The sequence below is a fragment of the Chionomys nivalis genome, chromosome 6, assembly GCF_950005125.1.
Source record: "Chionomys nivalis chromosome 6, mChiNiv1.1, whole genome shotgun sequence".
NCBI classification, from domain to species: Eukaryota; Metazoa; Chordata; class Mammalia; order Rodentia; family Cricetidae; genus Chionomys; species Chionomys nivalis.
This window is the reverse complement of record NC_080091.1, coordinates 6,524,888-6,541,362: the sequence shown is the minus strand read 5'-3', so window position 1 is coordinate 6,541,362 and position 16,475 is coordinate 6,524,888. Positions and strand designations below refer to the sequence as shown.

The 16,475-nt window shown below is 62.3% G+C and overlaps 1 protein-coding gene across 4 annotated transcripts; it reads right to left on the bottom strand.

Moving 5' to 3' along the window:
• Positions 1-2,151: 2,151 nt before the first annotated feature.
• LOC130875706 (zinc finger and BTB domain-containing protein 7A) lies at positions 2,152-15,212 on the bottom strand. 4 transcript variants are annotated; one of them, XM_057771775.1, is made up of 3 exons: positions 15,195-15,212; positions 6,224-7,467; positions 2,152-3,644 (listed from the first exon to the last, which is right to left on the bottom strand). In XM_057771775.1, the coding sequence occupies exons 2-3, from the start codon at positions 7,450-7,452 to the stop codon at positions 3,182-3,184; spliced, it is 1,692 nt and encodes a 563-aa protein (XP_057627758.1). In that variant the 5' UTR covers positions 7,453-7,467; positions 15,195-15,212; the 3' UTR covers positions 2,152-3,181. The 4 variants fall into 4 exon arrangements, with proteins under 4 accessions (XP_057627758.1, XP_057627757.1, XP_057627756.1 ...); XM_057771774.1 differs by lacking the exon at positions 15,195-15,212 and adding an exon at positions 14,023-14,395; XM_057771773.1 differs by lacking the exon at positions 15,195-15,212 and adding an exon at positions 13,985-14,394.
• Between the last annotated feature and the right edge of the window lie 1,263 nt (positions 15,213-16,475).

Below are 16,475 nucleotides of genomic sequence, written 5' to 3'. Positions count from 1 at the left end.
AAGGCTGTTTCCTCAGCTTAAATAACTTTTTAAAATAAAATTGCAAATATAAATATCTTTCTTTCTCAAAAAATAGGATTTTGCTTTTTTATTTTTTGTCGGTTTTTGTCTTTTTTTGTTTTTTTCTATTTTTCCTTTCAGCCTGTGTCCCCCTTTACAATCCCGATTCGCACTGTGGACACCCAGGAGTCCCTGACAGCCGGCCTGATGCCTCAGCAGGAGCGTCCCCCGGCCGCCCACCTAGAGGACCCACGGGAGCACCCGGGGAAGGTCAGCTGTGCTCAGACAGGGTGACAGGGTGGTGGCCGCTGGAGGGAGGGGTCCTCCTGAGTGACCACCCCAGGGCACCCGCTTTGGTTCCGCCCACTCGAGCCCAGCTTGGCGGGGCCATGGCCGGGCCAGGTCTGTCATTTACATTCATTGGTTTCTATATATATATATAGATATATATAGATTTTTTTCATTTTTATTATTTTTTTGCCTTTTTATTTTATTTTTTTTCTTAATCTCGAAAGGCCAGTGGGGTAGGAAGGCAAAGAGCAGCAACTACTCAGCAGGCGTGGCCTATGCTCAGGTCACAGGCTGGGGACAGCTGCAGGCCAGTCCCCTCCCCAGTCCTGGGGTCCCCGGAACCCCCCTGGCTGGGCCCTCTCTCTCTCTCACTCAAACACACGAAAATTCACCATAATGGAAGTAACAAGTTTGTTATCTTTTTTCCGATTTTTTTTTGTCGTTGGTACCAGGCATTTAAAAAGAAAAAAAAAAAAAAAGCACACACACAAAAATAAACCCCCAAACAATCAAACAAAAACCTCTCTCTCTACAGCACCCTCCGCTCAAACCTCTAGTGAATTCCACAATTCTCTTTGGCAACTTTTATCACGGCCTTAATTTAAATAAAAATTTGTAAAAATCGATCCACATTCTATATACAGTGTGTGATTGCAATATGGGGAGCAGGGGGCGGGTCTTGGGTTGTCCCAGCGATGGGCCCATGCGGTGGCTGCGGCCCCCCAGGACGGGCTGGTGGTTAAGGCAAGGTGGGTGTGGGTGGGCAGAAGCTGAGCGCAGAGCTGGGGGCAAGGGTTTAGTGCAATTCCCAAGGGGGTTTGCGTTGTCGCTGGCGGGCTATGGGGCACCCCCCACCACAGTCCCCAAGGGCTCCACCCGCCCCAAGTCTGGTGGCCACTGGCCAGGATGACATGTGATTAAGGTTGGTTTTATTGCAAGGGTGGAGTAGTGGGGGCTGCTGGGCCCTGCTTGGCCACAGCCCGGTTCCCGGGACAGCTGTCCATGGGAGTGGGGTGCAAGGGAGGCCAGCACCACCCCGCCCCTGGGCCTGCCCCTTCTGCTGGCCCCAAGGGGGGATCCTGAGACATTTGGGGAGGAGGCTCGCGGGATGGGAGGGGATGAAAAGGAAAACCTCTCTGTTAGAGACTGGAAACGGCCTTCTTATCGAGCTTCCCTTTAGAGCCAAAGAACAAGACATTTGTCAACAGACACACGGGGCACCTCCACCCATGCCGGCACCCGGCAGCATCGTCCCCAACCCCGGCCCCTGTCCGTGGCCTGTGGCTCGGTCACACCGGGCCTTTGGGGGGGAGCCGGAGTTTGGGGGCGTGGGGGGTCAGGTGCCGGCCCCTGGGTTACAGTCAGTGCCTTTGAGTAAAAAGGGGGTGCCTAGGAGGTACTACCACACGGGAAGGGGGACCGGGCAGGAGTCGTGGGGTCTGGCTGGCCAGGGACCAGCCCTCTCTCCCTCTCTCTCGGGACATCCCTGAGCTGGGAAGCAAATTGGCGAGCCGGAGGGGACAGCGGCCCTGGCTCCCAGGCCTGTGGTCTCCAACAGAGACAAGAGAAGATCAACTGGGCTGGGGAAAGGGGCCTGGCAGACTCAGGGACCCTGGGTCCCTTCCCGCGGCGTCCTGGCCTCCCCGCCCTGAGCCTCGGGAACACACGTGGATTCTGCCGGAGCAATGGGTTGGGTTTCTTTATTTTATACAAAAATAAATTGACTTAGTTACTTTCCACTGCTTGCTCGCTCGCTCGCTCGCTCTCTCTCTCTCTCTCTCTCTCCAATTTTTCATAGAAGCTGGGCGCAACTTGTAAACATTTTCTTAAGTTAAGAATGAAAAGTACCCGTTCAGTTACAAAGTGCCAAGATCCCCACGTGGCTGTCGCCGCTTTAGCTGATTTTTTTTTTTAAGTTTTTGTTTTCCCTTCGTATTTAGTAAAATCTTGGGGTTTTATTGCTGTTTTGTGACATTAAGCTGTGGCCTCTCTTGCCCCCTCCCCTGTCCCTGCCTGAGTCCCTGGGGTTCCCTCTGATCTTGGCTACGTCCCCCCAAAACTGCTGCCTGCTGCCGGCCCCTCCGAGGAAAAGAATATTTTATATATATCTCTCTATATATATCTCTATATAAACTGTCTTTAAGGAGGAAAAGGGGAAATAGATCTAAAAAGTGCTTTAAAAAGTGGGGCGCAGGGTGAAGACAAATTTTCAATCTCTGAACATGGGGCGGGGTCAGGCTAGCGGAGACAGGAGGGTGGGGGGGTCGCCCTGAGCAGTGGCCCTGAGGACCCCGCCAGGTGTAAGTGCCGTGAAAGAAGGTGGCGGGACCCCGGCGGCCCCCCAAATCCCAGCTCCGGCCACCCAGGCTTGGGAATAAATAGACTTGTATGTCAGTGGTGGCCAGGGTAGGGGTGTGCAGAGGTGCGAGGCCACAGGCGGGACGGGAGCAGGGAGGCCGAGGGGACACCCCCCTCTTTAGTAAGTGCCCTGAGGAAGGAGGGTGGGGAGCCGGGGACCATTTTAACGTCCACTCACAGTGGACAGAAAGCATTTAAGGTCTGTCTGAGACCCCTAAAACCAACCAGCAAGGAGCCGGGCGCCTGTCCTGGGGGTCCCCATCACCCTCACCTTAGCCAGGAGCAGGCAGGGAGGCCCCCGGGGTGGGACCCCACGCGGACAGGGGCGAGGGGCACAGGAGCGGGTGCGGCCACGTCCTAAGAATCTGTGAAAGGCAGGCGTGCCCACAACGGCCATGGATATATACACGCACACAGGTCCGCGCGTGGATGGATGGAGGCGTCTGGACAGACAGCTGTGGTGCTAGGGTGGGTGTGGTTTTTCTCTCTTCTCTCTTAGTTTGTTTTGGTTTTGGTTTGTTTTGAATACGAGTCAGGTTGCAAAGTTACCCTCTGCAGCGGCCACAGCAGGGCCACCTGCACCATCGCCGACGCTGCCCGCTACATTCACGCGGCCTGAGCCGTCGGGGCTGGCCTCGTCCTCGTCCTCATCCTCGTCCTTAAAGTGCTTCTCCTGGCCATTGCGCGGGGTGTCGGGGAGCCCGGGGGGCGCGGCGGCCCCAGTGGGGACATCGGGGGGCACGCCCCGCACGCGGGGCTTGCGGCCGCGGCGCGAGGGCACCCCGTTGCAGCCGTCTTTCTTGAGGTGTCTGTGCAGGTGGTCGGAGCGCACGAAGGTCTTGCAGCAGCTATCGCACTGGTAAGGCCGCAGCCCCGTGTGCACCCGCATGTGGTTCTTCAGGTCGTAGTTGTGCGCGAAAGCCGCGCCGCACTGCTGGCACAGGTACGGCTTCTCGCCTGTGTGCTTCCGCATGTGCACCTTCAGCTTGTCCTGCCTGCGGGCGAGCGGGTGGGGGCACGGTCAGCAGGCACCCGAAGACCCCAGCCCCACCCAAAGCCCGTACTAGGGGACACTGCTGTGTAACCCCAGGAAAATGCTAAGCTCAATCAAGTCACCTTCCCTTTCCTGAAGCGGGCGAGCGCAGGTGTGCCCCTTCGCACAACAGTACTGATTTACTCGGCACCTGCTGGGATGTCAGGCCCTGAAAATGCCACTGGGAGAAGGGACCCAGGGCTATGGGTGCTCTGGCCCAGAAAGACTTTTATGCCGGCCGGGCGGTGGTGGCACTCGCCTTTAATCCCAGCACTAGGGGGCAGCAGCAGGTGGCTCTGTGTGAGTTGGAGCTATCCTGGGCTACAGTCAGTTCTACAGCCTGGTCTACACCTTGAGAGACCCTGTCTCAAAGAAAAGTACTAATCTCAAAAACATGCATGGAAGGATAGCAGCACCCCCAGGCCAGCCTATGGGGCCTCCTAGACCCTCACAGTGACCCTGCACCACAGCTCCCCACACCCCAAGGCCTCACATGCATCTTGGCTGGCTTCCCTTCTGTGCCCCTGTACCTGAGACAGCCCGGTACTGTGACTACTGGCAGGACCACAGCCCACAGAGCCCGGGGGTGCACTCACTGGGCGGTGACTTTCTCCCAGCCCTCACTTGCTGACTCGTGTGACATTTCTTAGTTCTGTCTGTCCTGTTCTGAGGCATGGACTCCCCGCGTAATCTCCCAGCAACCCGGACAGCCGGACCGCGTCTCTGATCACGAGGAGCCCTATGGCCCCTCTGCCTTTGCCAAACCCTGGGCACCAGGCTCCTGCTTGGGCTCCATCTCTGGCACAGCCCAGGCTGCCACCCCTGCACCCTCCATGGCTCCCTACTGCTGGAAGGACAAGGCCACTGGTCCTCTGCACCAGACCCTTGCCTCTGCCTCAGCTGTACCAAGAGAACATGCATGAGGTGAACCCCACCCCACCCTCTGTACTTTCCTCCCAAGATCTGCATCAACTATTGGGGGTTTCTTCGGCTGTCCCCCTGCACAGCCCCCCACCCCCCACCCCCCACGCCAGTGGTGAACGATTTTCTAGATGTGTAAGGGAGAGTTCCCTAGAAGGCTCAGAGGGGAAGCTGCATGGCCTGGGGTTGCACAGCAGGACAGGGGCCACACAGAAGCAGGGAGGGGGTGGGAGGCAGCCCCGGTTTCATCACCCCAAGCCCCGGCCTGGGTAATTATAGCCCCGGCTGCCACAGGCCTGGCTTACTCAATGCTCACTGTGAGTCACAGGGGCCCCTGGGCTCCAGGCCTGGAGGGGGCGGTTGGGGGTGGGGGCGGGGAAGGCCCCAGAGAAGGGGTGAGCATGCAGGCCATGGGCGAAAAGGCTTCACTAGGCACCCCTCCCTGGGCCTCAGTTTCTCTGTGGGGAGAGCCAGCCCCAAGCCTGGATGGAGCCAGGTGCACACCTGGTGAGAAGGGAGAGCGCTGGAGAGCGCTGGGTGGCAGCTGGCCGGCCAGGAGCTCCACCATGCTGGTCCCTGCAGAGCCTAGTCCAAAGGAGGGGCCCACGGTCCCCCCAGGCCACTCCCCGGGGGCGGAGATTCCCCACTGCTAGTCTCACCCACTAAAGCAACCGCCTCCCCCTCCCTGGTGCTCTTTGTCCCCACCTGGCACTCCTGGGCACCAGAACCCTGCCGCACCCTCCTCCCCTGCCCTCTGAGGAGGGGGCCAGGTTCTGGGGAGGGGGTCGGGTGGGGCCAGGAAGTTAGGACAATGGTTTCTTTCTTCAGGCCTCGTAGGCGTGGCTGGGGGAACCCCAGGGCAGGGGGTAACAGCTGAGTCACTGGGCCTGGCTGCACCCCTGCCTGCCACACACAGGTCTAGTCAGCCCTGGGTCCACACAGCTCAGGAACTACCTCAGGACTGATCAAATGCAATCACAAATAGCCCCCGGCCTACCCTTGAACTCTCCGTAACTCCTTCCCAGTTCTTTCCACACCTTAAGGCTCAGACCCAGAGACTCCAGCTAACAGCAGGCCCCAGGGCCTTTGCACAGCTGGCCTCGGCTTGAGAGCCTCCCCTGCTCAACTGGCTGGTGGCCTGGTGGGACTCTGGCCCATCTGGGCACAACAGCATTCCTGCACCTGGAAGGCACCTAACAAAGGCCGGCTGGGGAGCCCAGTGCGGTGGCGCACTTTCGGCCCAGCGCTGCTGCGGCAGAGCAAAGAGGGTCTCTGCCAGTTCCTGGCCTGCCTAATCTGCATGGGGAGCCCGGGTTTCAAAAAGAGGAAACCAAAACAGGCCGGGCGGTGGTGGCGCACACCTTTAATCCCAGCACGTGGGAGGCAGAGGCAGGCGGATCTCTTGAGTTCTAGACCAGCCTGGTCTACAGAGCTAGTTCCAGGACAGGCTCCAAAGCCACAGAGAAACCCTGTCTTGAAAAATAAAAACAAAAACAAACAAAAAATCAGAGAAAACATCGTGGAGGCTGATGGATCCCAGTGAACAAACAGACGTGGGCGATGCAGGGAGGCCCTGGGAGTCGAGCCCCCCTCCCACGACGTCCTACCCCGCGTGCTCACCTGGTGAAGCGAACTTTGCAGATGTTGCATTCGTAGGGCTTCTCGCCCGTGTGCGTGCGGATGTGGCGGGGCAGCTTGCCTGCACCCTGGATCACCTTCTCGCAGATGGGGCACTTCTGGAAGGCCTTGGCCCGGATCTTCTTCTCGCCCTTCTGTGACCAGGCCGGGTACACGTCGCCATCGTGAGCGCCGCTGAAGTACTTCAGGTAGTAGTCCATGACACCCTTGTCGTCTGTGCGGGACTCCTCATCACTGTCCCCTCGGCCCACCGACGACATCATCTGCTGCAGCAGCGTGCTGGCCGCCAGCCCGTCCACATCAGCCGCGTCGCCATCCTCGCCCTCGGCTGCGCCCGACAGGAAGCCTGGGGAGTCGCCAGGCTCGGGGGCCGCCTCGGACAACGAAGCTGCCTCCTCCTCTCCGGCGCGGCCATAGTGGCCGTTCTGTGTGGCGGCCGGCGGGGCGGTGGGTGGTGGGAAGAGTCCCCCGGCCGGGGCATCCTCGCCCCGCTCAGACCACAGCCCTGGGGTGCTGTCGCCCTCGTCCCCGTCGCCCGCGGGGGGCCGCTCGGCGGGGGGCCCCGGGCCGTAGAAGTCCAAGCCATTGCAGTCGCCCGCAGCCACGGCGGCAACAGCGGCAGCCACGGCGTCCTTAGTGGCATCGAGGTCGTCTTCAGGGGCGCCGAAGCCGGGCCACGGGAAGGCGGCGGGGGGCAGGCTGTTCATGGGGTTGCTGCGGAAGAACTCCAGGTACTCCTTGGCGCGCAGCAGGTTGCGCTGGTCCGTGGGGCCCGCCCCGTCGGGCTGGCCTGCGTCTCCCACATCGTCGGCCGCCAGGATCTGGCGCTCCAGCAGGTCTGCGCACACGTGGCTCACGGCCGGGATCTCCAGCAACCGGGCGGCGCTCAGGATGTCGCCCACATTGGCCGTGCTGACCGTGAGCGTGGCGGTGTAGGCGAAGTCCATGAGCGCCGTCAGCGCCTCGGCGCTCACGAAGTCGATCTCGTACACGTTCTGCTGGTCCACGACGGCGCCTGACGTGAACAACTTCTTGAAGTACTGGCTGCAGGCGGCCAGCACCGAGCGGTGTGTAGGGAACTCGCGGCCCTCCACCAGGATCACGACGTCACACAGCAACCCCTGTGTCCGCTGCTCATTCAGGCCGCTCAGGATGTCGCTGCTGTGGTCCGGGAACGGGATCCCGATGGGGCCGTCCACGCCGCCAGCCATCTTCCCCGCCGACACCTGCAGAGAGGGAGAGGCGGTTATCAGCCGAGGGGACCCCCAGGTAGAGGAAGGCATCACCAGAGAATGGCTGGACTCCCTGTGCCTGCAGACCAGACCTGGGTCCTGTAGAGGGAGGCTTACCCGTCAGGCCAGTGAGTAACTGGGGAAACCAAACTGTCAACCAGGCCAAGCCTCCACACAGGATAGGGCCTCCTGTCTTGGTTGTTCCCCAGGATGGCACTCAGCACGTGCCCGGCCTCAGTCTCCCCATCTGACAAATGGGCAGCCACTCCTGGAGGACCCTGGCAGAGGGGTATCAGGCTGTCCCACCCGTCCCCACCCCTCCTCGTCTCTGCCCCCCCCTGCTGTGACTCATCTGCCCACGGCCTTGTGCAACCCTCTGGCTCTGTCCCCACCCCTCCGCCCTCTCCAGGGAGCCAGGCTGCCCTTCGCCACCCAACAAGGCCCACATTCCTGCAGCTCCTCCTGCCTGCCATTGTAGGGCCAAGGGCCACTGCAGGCCGTCCTTAGAAGGGACAGGGCCCAAGCTGCACCCTCTTCAGCTTCCTGAGGCCTCTGGGCCCCTCCTGTCCCATGCCTGGCCTGGCGCTCACCCAGAGGTTCAAGAGGGAGGCACGGTCCATAGTGGGTCTCCCCTCACAGGAGTGCCTGGTGACACAGACTCCTTTGTGCCCCTCGGCCACCGCCCACCCTCTCTTCCCGCCCCACCAGCTTGAGCAGAACCCCCCACACACACCGTGGACAGGGGAGGGACGACTCAGATGTGATTGTAGGGACTAGGGGGCCAGAGGGGTGCCCAAGGCACAGCCCTGGGAAGCTTCGAGGAGCCCCCATTGGTGGTTTCCACCCCCTCCCACCACCTGCTGTCTGGCCCTGGGCCTTGGGGAGAATGTGGGCAGACAAGACAAGCCTGTCCCCTCCAGTCACAGCCAGCCACGGAGAGGGAGGGGGCACGTGACCCCAAAGATGTCCCCCAGCCAGGGTGACCCAGGTCCCTTGAGAGACGGCTCAAAAGTGTCCCTGTAAGGGCCCCCAGGGCCTGAAAAAGTCCAAATGAGTCAGCCTAGCTGCTGCCCTGGGCACGGCCACCCTGGCTTCCCACCAGGCGCTGGGCTCCAGGGCCAGGGGCTGCCGAGCCCTATTTTAAGTGCGAAGGCGCCCAGGCTCCAGCCTCTGGGTCGTGGCTGGGCCAGGCCTGGAGACACGCGGCCACAGAAGCCAGCCCCGTATCACATCCACCCCCCACAAAGGTGACAGGGTGCCCAGGGCCCCAGCAGACACCTGCCTCGCCACGCCCTGGGCCTCTGGAGGCCTCAGGTGAGGAGCAGGCCCCGAGAACAGCCACAGCTCCTGAGGCACACAGGGTGTCAAGAACCTCGGCTGGGCTCCTGTGAAGCACACCGGTCAACCATGAAGGAACTGAGGCTGCCCAGCTCCAGGCCTATGTCCCTCCTCAGGGAGACCTTCCCAACGATGACTGGGGTCCCCACACAAGAGTTCCTGCCTGTGCCTGCCTCCGTGGGATTTCTGAGGCTCTTCGGTGCTGAGTCGGCGGCCGGGCAAGGGGCAGGCCCTGGCAGGCCCCTTCTGGGTTAGAGAGGTGGGGCACCCTCTCCTGAGGCCAAACGTACAGTAGGGTCAAGCAAAAGGTCAGATGAACCAAAGACCCAGGCCCACACCCTGCTCCACCCACCTGGAAGGCTGACACACCCAGTATCAGGGGACAGCTGCTGGTCCCACCTCTCCTCTAACCTAGGATTACCCGCTGCTGCCCTTTCCAGCCAAGGCCACACAAGTACCTGCGAGGGCCCCAGGGGCTGAGGAAGGGTACTCAGGCAAGGGTCTGGAAGTGGGGAGGGGTGGAAGCCTAGATCTGGGGTCTTTCCAAGGTCACACAGGTGAAGGCTAGGACTGGCCTCCAGGTCCTCAGGGAAAAAGAGGGGGCTTCTGGAAGGGGCCAGGCGGAAAACTTGCCACCCACCACCTTACTTCACATTCCTGGTGCAGGGCCCAGGCAGCAGATGAGGTTGCCAGGTTCCTGCGTGAGCTCCTGCAGGAGGCCACGCCCCTCTGGGCCTCAGTTTCCTTAGGGACTCTGGCCTGAGGTCGCACACCGCACCCCTGCTCAGGTGCGCCCATCAACCCCTTGGGGCTCTGGGGCTTTTCACCCTGGCCTTCATTAGGCCCAGAAAGGGTGGGCAGCCACCCCAAGGTCACACAGCAAGCCTGGCAGCAGGTGCAGCCCGCCAGGCCCCTGCCCCGCGGCCCCTGCCCCCTCCCCAGCCTGTGTTGCAAGGGTTGGTCCCTAGGGGTTACAGGGCCCTGACCTGATGCCAATGCCCGCCTGGCCTGGTCTAATTGGACAGGAATTCATTGGGGGCGCAGGGGTGGCCTCCTGAACAAGACTAAGCAGCAGAAGGCCAGGCAGGATTCACTCAGGCCGCGCCATTGACTGTGCATTTATTGCCGTAATGGGGAGGGGCTTCCTGCCCGGGGGCCTTAAAGGGCCAGAGGCAGGAAGGCAGCCGGCCCAGTGGGAAGTGTGTGAGTGTGGGGGTGGGGACAAGCAGGCCTGTGGGGAGCCCAGCTACAGGGTGGGGCCCAGGCCCACCCTGTTCCCACGCTCCGAGTGCCACTCATCCAGGAAAGCCAGAAGTGAGGCCTAGTTCCTTCCCCCTCATGGAGGAGTGAGGCTCCCGCTGCTGGGGGCAACCAAGTCAGACTGAAAGGACCCTGAACGGGCAGAACTGAGCTTAGCTGCACCTGTTATCCAGGATGCCCTCCGAAAGCAAGTCTGGGGGGCCTGGCAAGACTCTCCTGCCACCTGTAGCCACCTGCAAATGCTCCCCAGAAGGTCCCTGGCTGGCCCAGGGGCCTGCAGAATCCGCCACCTCCCTCCCCAGACTCGTACTGGCTCAAGGTGGGCCCGGCCTATTTCCCGTCAAACCAGAAAGGTGTGGGTGGGGAGGGCCACTCAGTGGCCCAACCCCAGCCTGCTGAGGGGACAGATGGAGGGGCCGGGCCTCAGGCCACACTCCAGATCCCACAGGGTGGACACAAAAGGAGGCCGGACCCTGAGAAGGTGCTGGAGGAGGGCTGACCACCCTCATCCCACCTGAGGACAGGGACACTGCTGGAAGGGCCTGGAACCAGGGCCCCTCCCTCAACACACGGGGGACTAGATCAGAGAGGGGAGGCCAGGGCCCAGGGCCACAGAGCCAGCTGGAATTTGAACCTGGCTGGTCTTGCCTAACTCGTTCTTCCCAGGGCGCCTCTCCCCTCCCCCGATACAGCCCCCAGGGAGCTCAGGGCACAGGGGCGCTACCCTACACGAGCTATGGGGCAACATCACCCTGGGGGGCTGGCAGGACTGGGGTCCCTCTGCCAGTTCAGGACGGCAGAGCTGCTCCCACCCACCAGTCCCTCCAAACCTGTTCAGGTTGGCGACGGGAAGTAGGGAAGAGGACACAGTCAGGGAAACTGAGGCAGAGAGGGAATTTGGCCCCTTTTGGTGGGCTGCAGACCCTGCCTCAGCTTGCTCTCCTGGCTCGCTGCAGGGCCTGTGATGGGGGAAGGCCAGGGTGGCTCAACTGGCAAAGACCCTGGGGTGCCCCGAGCAGACCCCGGGGAAACCCAACCCGAGAGGACACACAGACACCCAACGGGTTAAGAATCTGAGACAAGAGTTGTGGGCCCTCCCCACGTCAGGCCCTGGGGACCAGGGGTGCAACTGTGGCACTGTAAACCTGGAACCCAGATGTACACTGCCCACCATGTGCCCAGTCCCCAGGGTGGCAGATGCATGGGACCAGGGGACAGACTAGGGTTCCAGCTGTGTGACCTTGGAATCTCACTGTCCCTCTCTGGGCTCAATGTCATTGTGGGCAGGATCCCTAGGCATGACAGGTGTTAGTTACGGCATCCAGTCCCAGACACCAGCACCCCAATCTCTTGGAAGAGAGTCCCCTGGAACACTAGGGGACTTTTGGGAAGACCCCTACACTCAGGGGGAGACCACCACCAGGGACATGACCTTGAGTCTATCCCCCTGTGCCTCCCAATCCCTCTGTCCCTCTGGCCTCGAAGACCCCGGCTTACCAGAGCCCTCCTCACTCCAAGCCTGGGTTTCCTTCTATGTGACAAGGACTGAGTTACAGGTCACACAGCCTCAAGGAAAAGAACAGAATGCACCCAAAAGCCACCAAGGACGAGGCACTCCTGCCCAGAAACCGTCCCCACACCAGGCCACACAGGACTCTGCCTCTCTGGCCTCAGTGTCCCCAAACGCATGAGACCCTGGGTGTATAGCTCCCCTTCCTGAACCGGGAGCTGCCTGGCCTCGGCCACGGCCAATTTCAACTAAATAATAAATACCCCCACCCCCAAAGTGACCGGCAAATTAAAATTTCAGTGTCCCGGTTGGATCCTGTTTCCTGCCTGTCTTCCAGCCCAGGCTGCCCCCTCCCTCCTTCCCCCAGGCCGTCTCCACAGCGATGCCTGCCGGTAAACAGAGCCCCGAGCCCAGCCCCGGAGAGGTGCCAGGGCCTAGCTGGGGGAGCCACTGGAGTCCCTCCGGGAAAGGTGTGGGGTGGGGAGGTGACCCTGGGGTGAGCAGACGTCCCCAGGCTGAGAGAACCCCCTTGCAACCCATGGCCTAGCCTGAGCCGAGGGAGGGAGGGAAGGCCTGGGGACCTCTCCCACCACAGTCCTGCCAATTGCAAGTAATCAGCTTGGTGCCTGGGGGGGCTCCCCCCTCCTCAGCGTGGGAGCGGCCACTCAGGGTGACGCCCTGGGCCCGGGCTTGGGGGAAGGTGGGGGGGTTGGCTTGCTGACATCGGAGGCCGGAGACACCCTCGCCGGGGGAAGCAGCTGTGGCAAGGAGGGGGGGGAGACACAGGGTTTCCGCCAAGTCTGTCACCCATGGGTGCTGGGCTTAGTGATTCGCGGGTGCTGAGCTAAGTAGGTCTGCTTGGAAAGAGAGGGAAAGGAGAGGAGGGAACCAGGGAAGCCATCTGTCTCTCTCTCTCACTTCCGCCACTAAAGAAGCACCCTTGGGTGCCAGGCCCAGGTGGGGACGGCGGCGGGGGCGCACGTGGTGGCGATGGCGACGGGGAGGAGGAGGAAGGGGAGAAGGAAGGGACGGGACGGCGGCCCCGAGGCCGCGCGGCTCCTACCTCCTTCCCGGGCGGCGCGAGGGCCCCGGCGACCGTGACGATGGCTGCGGCGGGCTGGCGGCTCCGAGCCCCGGCGGGCGACGCTGAGCCCGGCCCCGCGCCACCCTCCGCCGCCGCCCGGCCAATCCCCACCCGGGCTGGGGGGAGGGCGATGCAAATTACCCCGGATCTGGGTCCGCCCGTCACCTCCCCCGCGCCCGGCCCGGCCCGCGCCAGGCCGCGCATCCCCGGCCTCGCCTGAAGCCCCGAGGCCCCGACACCACACCCTCCCCCTGGGAGGGAACGTCTCGTCTTGCGGAGGAACCTTTCTCCTCGTCCCGGAGCGTCCGGAACTAAACGGAAACGGGAAAAAAAAAAATAAAATAGCGAAACGAAGGGGGGGGCCTAGGGACGGTTACACAACAGGAGGGGAGGGGCGGCAGCCGGAAGCCGGGACCGCCACCGGCCCCCGGCGAGGGAGCCACGGAAGCCCCGCCCCTCCCACAAGACCCCGCCCCTCGACGCGGGGTCCACCCTCATACTGCGCCGCGCCGGACGGCTTCTCCCTTCCATTGGCCCTCTGTTCCGCCGCTCACCGCCCCTCCTCTGCAACGCCCCTCCCTGACCGGTGGCACCGCGGAGCATTCTGGGACTTGTAGTCCAAACTCCCTGACCACCTTACGAGACGCCAAGCCCTGAAGGTAAGAGAAAGAACTACAGCGCCCAGGAGAACCGAGAGAGGCCGCGCCCGCCCCCTGGACACCCCCACCCCTTCCCCCCGCCTCTCGCTCTTTTTTTTTTTTCTTTCTGCAAAGCCCCCCTCCCTGTTTTTTCAGCCCCCTCCCCCCTCCCCCATGGAGCTCCATCCTGCGTCCAACTCCAACGTCTGCGCGCAGTCCCGGATAGCCCCCCCCGCCCCGCCTGCCCACGACCACTCGGAAAGGGGAACGGCGCGCGCCCCGGGCCCTACTGCAAACTTAGCACGCGACGCGCCCCTCTGCCCCCACCTCCGCCCGCGGTGCGGCCCGGCTCCCCTCCCCCGCGCCCCGCTCGCCCGGAGCCCCAAGGCTGGGCAGACCGAGTCGGGAGGAGGGGAGCGAGCGCAGGCTCGTGCCCTTCGCCCCGGAGGGACCCGGGCGGAGCCCCCCCTCACTAGCCTCCGGCTGTAACCGGGCACCCCCTGGTTTCTAGAACCCCGGAGCTGCGGAGGCGCCCCAGATCCCTCATCCAGCCCGTCTCCGCTCTCTTCGGGCGCTCCGGGTGCGCACTGCACCCCGGCCGCGTCCCCACCCTGCAAGGAAATTTAAAAAAAAAAAAAAAAAAAAAAAAAACAGAAAGAAAGAAACAAAAACAAAACCCACCTCTCCGAGAGGGCTCCCCTTCAGCCCGGGCGGCTTACCTCGCGGGGACCCGGGCCCGGAGGACGCGCGATCGGGGCTGCCCGCGGCGCGGACCTCGCTCGGGCGGGCGGCGGCGTCACTGCCCCTACAGTAGCCGTACAGTACGCAAAGCCCCGTATGATGCTCGCGACTCCCTTCCTGGTTTGTCCGAGGGCAAGAGGGGTCCTCCCTCGTCTTAAAGGTGCCGCAGCGCCGGCACCCCCACGCCCAGCCCGCCCCCCCGGCCGCCGCGGCCAGAACAGGCTCTGCAGGTCGGCTCTTGCCACGTCCCGCGGGGCTGCGCCGCGAGAGCAGATCCGGCTGCGATTAGGGATTTGGGGGTGCCGGGCGGGCGGGGGGCGCAGCCCCGACCCGTCGGCCCCTCCCCTGGCAAGCCCGTGACCTCTCCGCCCCGTGCGCGGCGCCGTGCCAGCCTGCTGGCTTATCTACGGCCCGGAGCACCCCGGGGTGCTGGGGGCGGGCAAGAGGGGCCCCTCGGGTGTAAGGGGTGGGGGCCGCAGATAAACAGCCCCAGCCTGTGCGCGCTGGGCGGGGTGCAGGGGGCGCGAGCTGTGCCCCCGACGCCCGGGGCAGGGTGGGGCGGGTTGGCAGCGGGGGCGGGAGCGCGGTGCGCACCCGGAGGACCCACTGCTGGAGCGTGGGGGGCGCGCCGGACCCGGGAGCTGAGGGGAAGGCGAGGAAGTGACGGTCCTCCACCGCCACACCTCTCTCCTGGGCCACCAGGGCGATGGCACGATTCCTCATCGCCCTCCCCTGGGCCTCAGTTTCCCCAAGTGTTGCAAGGGACTGGAGGGAGAAGGATGGGGTTGTTGCAAAGACGGCGAAGTTGCCTCGGAGCTCTGGCTTTCTGTACCTTCACCCTGAGCCTCAGTTTACCCAAGAATTCCAAGCGGCCCAGGAGAGGAAGAAGGAGGGTATTTGCTAGCGTCAGGAGCCTGCATCTGAGCTCCGGGTCCCCCAGCCTCCACCATAAGCCTCAGTTTACCCAAACTGCGACGAACCTAGAGGAGGGGGAGCTGTTTGCAAGTATGGCTGGGTTGTTTCAGAGAGTCGGGTCTCCATCTACCCCCATCTGGGCCTCAGTTTACCCAAGGCCGTGCCAGGGACCCCCCCAGGGTTAGACTTGCAGGGCCCCGAGGTGGCAGCTCACCTCGGGGGGTCCCTCCCTCACCGTTGCAGCCAGCCAGCAAACCTGCCGCCCCGCGATTACATAAAACAGTCGCCTCCACCCGGCTGTGCCAGGGGCGTAGCGCGGGGAAGGGGTTGGCGAGGGGCGGGGAAGGACGGTTGTTTTCCAGGCCTTGTAATTTTCCCCGCAGCCGGCTGGCTGGCCCGGCTGAGGTGGGGCGTGGACCCGGACCCTCGCCGGAGCGTCGCGCAATCCCGGAGCAGGACGGAGGTGGGGAGTCGGGAAGCGCGGATCCAACCCAGCTTTATTTCTTGTTTTCCTTTTTCACCCCCGTGTCTTTTTCTCTCCCACTTCCTCTCCGGTCGTGGGAGAGGTCCGGAGAGGGAGGGGAAGGGAGAGGAGGGGACAAGCGACATCCCGGTTCACCAGGCCTGCTGGGTTTGGGCTCCACCACGCCACCCGACAACCCGGCTGTGGGTCCGCGGCTCGCGGGAGGGGGCGGAGTAAGAGCGTACTCCAGGCCTCAGTTTCCCCTTCTGCACGCCTTCTGATGGACAGCATGGGATGTCAGCCTCCAAATATTTGTGTCCTTTAGGATATTTTTTATTCATTGGTATTACTGTTATCAATATTTTTTACAGATTGTCCTAATATGTTTATTTTGTTTTTTACATCAAAGCATCGACCCCTCCCCCGACTCCAACACATCTTTAAAAGTACAGTTCACCTGGATCTAGGAGGCAGATAGAGGCAGATGGATCTCTGTGAGTTCTAGGCCAGCCTCGTCTACAGAATGAGTTTCAGGACAGCCGGGACTACATAGTGAAACTCTGCCTCAAAAATATAAATAAAAATGCCTTTCAACACCCAAGCAGTCTGGATTCGCGTTTTATATTAATAAATTGCCTTCTAAGGGGAAACCCAGGAGGTCCCCCACAGGGGAAGTGGTAGCCCCGGGCCAGGCAGTAACACCAGCCAAGAAGGTGGGCAGCCACGTGAGCCCGACGGGGGTGGGGTGAGGACCCGGAACCTTGGCCATGGAACCCTTCCTCAAGCACCGGGGTGCCACGCCCTCCTGGATCTGCCGGGGCCACAGGGGGCGGGGTTACCCGTGTGTCCCGGAATTCACTGAGGGCACTTTCCACGCCCACGGCTGAAGCTCCTCCCACTTGCCTCGATTTCCCCAGAGACTCGTGCAGCTCCAGCGGTCACCTCAGGCTGGACCCTCCCTAGGGGCCTGGACAGACCAGCATCACCTACAGAGCACCTTGGACCACATCTCCCCCAGTTTTCTAATAAGTTCGAAAGGGGTCCAGGCCGGGT

What these genes read in the sequence shown, in the direction of transcription:
- LOC130875706 (XM_057771772.1), bottom strand. Translation starts at nt 12,869, where the DNA reads ATGCGCGGCCTGGCGCGGGCCGGGCCGGGCGCGGGGGAGGTGACGGGC. An exon ending in TCGCGCCGCCCGGGAAGGAG is followed by an intron (nt 7,468 to 12,644) that starts GTAGGAGCCGCG and finishes CCCTCTCTGCAG; the next exon opens with GTGTCGGCGGGGAAGATGGC. An exon ending in TGCAAAGTTCGCTTCACCAG is followed by an intron (nt 3,645 to 6,223) that starts GTGAGCACGCGG and finishes GCTCGCCCGCAG; the next exon opens with GCAGGACAAGCTGAAGGTGC.